Raw genomic sequence first — 7,432 nt, 5'->3', positions numbered from 1 at the left:
CCATTGCATTCCTTGCATCCATGTCAATTTGTGAGTTTGCTGAGAGGGGAGGGTTCCAAGAGAAAGTAGTGAGAGAATATACTATGTGACTTGACTGCAAATGCCGACAATTAGATCCAATACTGAAAAGTAAGGAATGGCATCACACATGTAACTGCAGGTCCTAATAACAATTTAGAGAGAGAAGGAATATTGACAAGAGTTTACTCAGGCAGCCTCCTCCTTTTATGTTTTCAGAGCTGCTAAGGCTGGAGTCACTGATATGTAGTTCTAAAGAAGAGACTGACCTCCACTCAGCCTAAGATTATTATGAACATCCAAGGATTTAGTTGATTCTCAGTTGGAAAAATGTCTATGCATAAAATTTTGGTAACAAGAAATTATATGTTTATATATATATATATAGTCTGGCAGCATATATGTGTGTGTATATATCTATATAGATATGAAGAGAGAAAGAGTGTTTAGTAATCCATTAGTATAAATATCATGGGGTTGATCCTTAATTCTTATACTAACTATAAGATTAGACTAGAAAACCTTTTACTTCTACAGTAAAAAGACAGTAAAAAGAGGACTAAACTCATAGTCAGTGTTCAAACTTGAAGAATAACTTTTGGTATAAATATCTCTTTATATAAATTCTTTATATAAATTATATAATTAAAAATGTTGGAGTTTTAAAGATCTGTAACATCTTCTTTAGCCCTAAAAGTCTGTAATTCCACCTGTCCAGTCTTCTCTCCATTTGTCCTGTTAAATTAATCCTCTGTAACTCTAATAAAGTAGTTTTCCTAAAAATCTATCTTGACTGCCATGAATAGTGCTACATTAGCTTTCTTTTAGTCAATATGTGTCTAACACGTTTTTGTCAATTCTTTTATTTTCAACCTTTATCTACTTTTAAATTTATAACTCGTAGTCTCTGGTTTTTTACTGACAAGTTTTATCCAATTATATTTATTGTGATTATCTGTATAGTAAATTTTGTTATTGTACCTGTTTGTGTCAAGCTATTTTAATGATTCTTTTGTTGTCTTTTATTGCTTTCTTTTCAATTTTTTTTCTCTATTAACTTAAAAGTTACAGGATCTGCATCTAGTATATCAGGGGTTAATCACTCCTCAGTCTTGGACTCTATGGTCTCTACCCTGGATCATTTATCACCATCTAGTGGATGGATCCGTATCATTATTATCATTTTCTTTCTACAGAACAGAGTATAGGATAACATATTTGTCATTTGGATCATTTTATCAGTACAGGCAACCCAACAAGATACTCCACATTCCAAATTATATTCTTGGACTTGAATAATCCATAAGACACATTTCTATTGTGTTCATCTGTTTTGCTCCCCCACCTTTCTTCCTCTTTGCAATATGTAGTCTCTGTGTAACTCTGATTTTAATCACTTAAGGGAGCTTTGCTGTTAGTGTGACCTCTTCTTGCCCTTCTCTTTGAAGGGGGCAGATGTGCCAGGGTCCAGAATTTTCCAATGATTTTATTTGATAGCTAATTAATGTCCTTCTGTGGTTTCCATAGCAATGCCATGCTTTGCTGCCAGGCCTTATCCAAATGGGCATTCTGTTCACTCTTGTGTCTTAGCATCAGCATATTAATCAGACACCATAAGTCCTTGGTTGCTGCATCAAATTGGTAAGACACTAATTGAATTGAAATATCACTTGGAGGCTTCAGGCTTCTCTTCCAGCTAGAGGGGAACCTTATTAGCTCAAAGGGCCAGCCAGACCCAAGCAGGAAACATTTGGAAATCCACACAACTTTTTGTCCTTTCATAGCGAATTATTATTATTTTTTTGTCACCACAGAATAAATATTTTGATGTCTAAATCCTTCTTGCTCCTTGAAAATTGTTCTATTTCCCTGACCTTTCTAGTCTATTAGACAATGCTGTATTCTTTCTGTAAGATGAAGTGACTGAGTTAATATTTTCAAGGTGAAGGGAATAATTTTTCCCACAGCTGCAGTGGGTGAAGTCTGGAAAAGAACTCAAATTGAAGGTCCTAATTGAATTGTGATAAGGATTAAGTAGCACACTGCATATGAAGATTGCTTAGCAATCTGTAAAGTGCAGTGTAAATACAAGGGATTTTTACATTAGGAGTCTTTGGAAGTGCCTGGAAGGTATAGATGAAGAAGAAAAGAAAGAGAGGGCACTGAGGAACAATCAGTCTTAAATTCATTCTTTAAATGGTAAAGATTATGGATAATTGTTTCCACTTCTCATATAGAGTCAAAATCCTCACTCTCTTTGGTAGGTTTACTATTTCAAGTAACACCTGTTAAAATCACTATTGGAACTGACCCTTAAATATGCAATGCATATTTATACTTTATAATTGTTTTTGCATCCACTGTTCCTTTGGTCACTCTATTCTTTTCTACTTGCTCAACTCCTGATCATTTTTCAACACTTAGAATGAGGAAGTCCTTTATCAAAAGGCTTTTCCAACCCCACAAAGAGTTAATACCTCCTTCAGTGTTCCCCTCTGTGTGCCTGACTGCATGAAAGCACTGATAATGGTAAACTATAATTACTATTGTTTTTTAAACTGGTTTATGTGTCTGTCTTTTTCATTAGTGTATGACTGGCACAAAAACATGAATGATTTCCTTTCAAATCTATGTATTTCTGACATGTCCCATTCACCTCTTAGGTGTTTAAGAAATGTTTCCTTGTTGACTGGCCTTCTTCTAAATTTCATGCTTGATGGATAAGCTGTGATGTGACCTCTGGCATAAAGGATTTCAACTTAAACAAGCATTGAACCTTCTCAAAATCTGAGGTCTAAATACCTATGTCAGTGTAAGGTGCATGCCACACTCTGAAAGTTGATATAGAACATATGCTAATTCATACTAAAAACTGAAATATTGAAGTCGGAATTTACCATTCTTAAAAAAAAAAAATCTTCCCAGACACACTTAGACAAAGTAGATAATTCTTTGCCTCTATGCGTTGAAACCCTCCTATTGTTTCATCTTAAAATAAGCTACACTAGGGATGGTCTTCACTTTTGTGTCCTGCTAACACAGACTTCAATAACCTCTGAGATAGGTCTCTGTATTTTATCTAGGAGGATATTACCATAAGAAGGAAATGCACATTGCAGAACTGGAGCCAGTGGGTGAAAGTATGCAAAGCTGGTCAAAGTATGGAAGGATATTCCAATTAGATCTGGTTTATAACACAAGCTGGAATGGGAGCTATTACTCTTCTTCCATGAAATAATGTTAATAATTCAAAGAAAGTGGAAGACACAGATAATTAGCTAGCTCCCTGTCCCTAGTATGATCTAGTCAGTGAATAGTGGTGATTTCCCAATGATGAAGAGATTTGTACTGGAAGAAGTTTAGATCACAGTAGTTCTATTTTCTCTTCCAACCTTGAAATTTTGTGATTCTGCATTTCTCTGCCAATGCAGAAATGAGGATCCAGGTGCTCAGGAAGCACCTCTTGCAAGTACCACCTTAACAAAAAGATGAACTCAGAGTTTCTGGAGACTAAGAAGTGATGTCTGATCAAATCCTTTACAGAACTGCTTTCAAATGAGCTGTCTTTGTTAGTCTTTCAAACTGATGTAACCTCCAAGTTAAAGCTGTCTTTCTTAGTCTATCATCCTGATTTAACCCTCATAAGGCCTCTCACCATTTCACAGATGCCAAGGAAGCGGCAGTGTTTATATTTCTGTGTGTGGGGAAGGGGAGTGGGTGTAGGTGGTAGATGCGCATGTGTATTATCAAAGGAGACAGATATATATATATATATATATATATATATATATATATATATAATTTCTTAGGGAAGTCTGTCTGGCAAACCAATGCAATACTAAAACTTACCCTGTTTTTTGGTCACTGATTTTATTTAAACTAAAACTTTACCTTTAATATAGAAAGAATTTCTGGGAAACCTAACAGTTCTTTTTTTTTTTTTTTTTTTAGAAAGCAGGAGGGGAGAAATTATTTCTTCAAACACACACACACACACACACACACACACACACACTCTCTCTCTCTCTCTCTCTCTCTCTCTCTAAACAACCTCAGACTGAAAAAAAAATACTTAATCCCTTGGCAACTACGTTGAAGGAGAAAATACAAATGCAGCCAGTATAATTTGGAAGAAGGTGCATTGCCAAGGGAGTCAGAAAGTGAGGTTCAAGCCCTCATTCAGGCAGTAACTCTGGGTGTAATGATGGGCATGTCATTCCTCTCTGAGCCTATTTCTCAAACTAAGGAGTTTGATGAGCTGATATCCAAAACTACTTACTGTCCTGTGATTATGTGAATGGACCCCCTCCTAATCCCACCTACTGGCCAGCTTCCATTAGTTTTAGTGTATTCAGAATGAAAGATGCCCTATGGGTAAGATAGCATTGTCACTGTATCCCCACCCCTGTGTGAGAAAGAGTCAAAAAGAAGAGAACACACACACACACACACACACACACACACACACACACACACACACACGGAATTAAGCATAAAGAGGGAAGAAATCTTAACCGAAGAAATATCTTCTTTATCTATGTCCATTTCCTCCAAAAAGGAAAAATGGCAGTGTCAGTTGTACATTACATATATCTCTCTTTCTTTTTAGTGTTTAATCTTAGCACCTGCACAGCAGAGATCTTTACAATTCATTGCATATGCTTTCTCCCTTCTCCCCCCTCAATACAGCACCTGAGGCCTAAGAAGCAACTCCCTCAATGCTCCACAAAAGGCTGAGACCCTTCTTCATGACAGAGTATAGAAATAACAAACATGCCCAACGGTTTTATACAGTTGCTAGAACGTTTTCATTTCCAACAAATGAAGATTTTCCTCCTTTTCTTTGAATATTAATTACATTTTACAAATTTTTGTGGGTTTTTTTGTTTTGTTTTGTTTTGCTTCATTTTGTTCTGTTGTGTGTGCACAACAACAGGGAAAGTCGATGGCAAGGAGTCCCGGGTTAGCAGAGTTTGGCTGTCATCTGGTCCGACTGTTTGAGGATCTCCGTGTTGTACAGGTCCAAGGCGTGGTTCACCCTGATGATCTCGCTGTTGGTCAGTTTCAGGCGGTGTTTCAGCATACAGGAGAACAAGTCCAGCTGGGGTTTCCCCGGGGCCACAGGAGGGGCCAGGCGATTAATTCGGTCCCGAATATCCAACAAGAGGAGCATCACCGACGAAGAGGAATAGAACTGGCCTCCCTGTGTGTAGGACTGGTTGACCTGCTGCACCGCGCTGCGCAGGAGGTCAGCGTTGAACCTCAGGCTATACCCGAACACCTGCACATCCGAGATCTTGATGTAGAACTGCCTCTTGGAGGGATCGGACAGGTCCACGGGGCCCTGGCCAGTCTCATTTCGCAGTAGGGTAGGTAGCCGAGTCCGACTACGTAGGTAGATGTGGACCGTCTCGAAAAATGTTTTCCACCGATTGCCCAGCAAAAGAGTCCAGTTGTAGCACTGGCTGTTTTGGAGACGGATCTTCTCCCAGCGTGGGTAGCCAAATTCCCCGAAGGGCATGTTCCAGCCCTCTGAATGGCTCCCGCTAAAAGGGTTGACATAGACAAAGAACATGGGGTCCAGGCTGCTGTTGCGCATCTGGCAGATGCGCATGGACATGCCGATCACCATGTGGATGAAGTCCATGCGGTTCTTGTTGCTCTTGAGAGTGAGGGACATGCGCTTGCGCCACCGAGGGTCAAAGAAGGTGTCGAGGCGGATCTCGTTGCTGATGAAGGTGGTGTGGACGTAGAGGCGTGAGTCCATCTTCTGCAGCAGGTACTTCAGCTCCAGGTCCTGGAAGTCCAGATCGGTCTCAAAGCTGATGAACTGCTCGCTCCGCTCCGAGTCCACGTTCTGTGGTTCGCAGCGGCCTCGGTACAGCTTGTAGCCCTTGTTGCAGGAGCCACAGAGGGAGATGTTGGCCAGGCTGCACATGGCGCAGCTGTTGTTCCCACCTATCACGCAGGGGATGGGGCGCTGGCACAGCGTGGTGCTGCCGTGGCACACGCAGCTCCGCTGGCTCTCCAGGAAGGTTCCCCAAAACCCATTCTCATTACAGTAGAGGAGCGACTGGACCCTTGCAAGCCACTGCTGAATTGTCCTGGGAGATAGAGGAAAAATGGAGAAGGTTAACCACCATGAGTGGGTCTGTGAGTTACAGTTATCCAACTGATAATGCGAACTGGAGCTGCCCAAAGGATGAAAGGACTGGACAGAGCAGCAACAATAGCAAGGGCATCGAATATAAACATAAGAACTACATTGTAGCTCCTCATAAGGCCACAAACCAGCTGCATGACCTGGTACTTTACCTTCCTAATGTTCGATGTCCTCATCTGCAAAGTGAACAGAGTGGAGTAAATGTTCTTTGGGGTCCTTCCAGCTCTGGGATTCCATTATACACTAGTCCCAAAGAAGTGTGATTCAGGAAATGAAAGTGTCTAGACTCAAATACCCCTTCTGGATGACAACATATTGTAAACAATCAGCAATGAAAAAGACCTTAGGGATTATTTTGTTTAACTTAAACCACATGTTTCAACCCCCATTACAGATTCGTCCCATGAAGGTGTGTAACATCTAACAACTTCAACAAAAACAAATTATATTTTATCATACTCTAGAAATCATGTAGTGCTTCCCTACTGATGGTCTTACATGATTCTCATGGTGGTTTTTCAGAACATGTTGGAAAGGGGTTATTTCCCAACAGATGCTGGAGAGGGTGTGGAGAAACAGGAACACTTTTACACTGTTGGTGGGAGTATAAGTTAGTTCAACCATTGTGGAAGACAGTGTGACGATTCCTCAAGGATCTAGAAGCAGAAATATCATTTAACCCAGCAATCCCATTAATGGCTATATACCCAAAGGATTATAAATCATTCTACTATAAAGACACATGTACATGTATATTTATTGCAGCACTGTTCACAATAGCAAAGACTTGGAACCAACACAAATGCCCACTAATGATAGACTGGATAAAGAAAATGTGGCACATATACACCATGGAATACTATGCACCCATAAAAATGGATGAGTTCCTGTCCTTTGCATGGACATGGATGAAGCTGGAAACCATCATACTCAGCAAACTAACGTAAGAACAGAAAACGAAACACCGCATGTTCTCACTAATAAGTGGGAGTTGAACAATGAGAACACATGGACACGGGGAGGGGAACATCACACACCGGGGCCTGTTGGGGGTTGGGGAGTTAGGGGAGGGATAGCATTAGTAGAAATACCTAATGTAGATGACGGGTTGATGGGTGCAGCAAACCACCATGGCACATGTATACCTATGTAACAAACCTGCACATTCTGCCCATGTATCTCAGAACTTAAAGTATAATAAATAAAAGAAAGAAAGAAAGAAAGAAAGAAAGAAAGAAAGAAAGAAAGAAA

General features: G+C 40.0%; 1 protein-coding gene across 1 annotated transcript in view; it reads right to left on the bottom strand.

Annotated features, from left to right (window-relative positions):
• Positions 1 to 4,802: 4,802 nt before the first annotated feature.
• Positions 4,803 to 7,432, bottom strand: part of BRINP1 (BMP/retinoic acid inducible neural specific 1) — a 200,264-nt gene continuing 197,634 nt past the window's right edge. The window contains exon 8 of the mRNA XM_023223755.2: positions 4,803 to 6,122. Coding sequence (XP_023079523.1) covers positions 4,982 to 6,122 — 1,141 coding nt within the window. The 3' untranslated portion in view covers positions 4,803 to 4,981. The remainder of the gene's footprint in view (positions 6,123 to 7,432) is intronic.

The sequence above is a fragment of the Piliocolobus tephrosceles genome, chromosome 14, assembly GCF_002776525.5.
Source record: "Piliocolobus tephrosceles isolate RC106 chromosome 14, ASM277652v3, whole genome shotgun sequence".
NCBI lineage: Eukaryota > Metazoa > Chordata > Mammalia > Primates > Cercopithecidae > Piliocolobus > Piliocolobus tephrosceles.
Note: the sequence above shows the minus strand (reverse complement) of the source record. Positions and strands in the feature narration are given on the sequence as shown.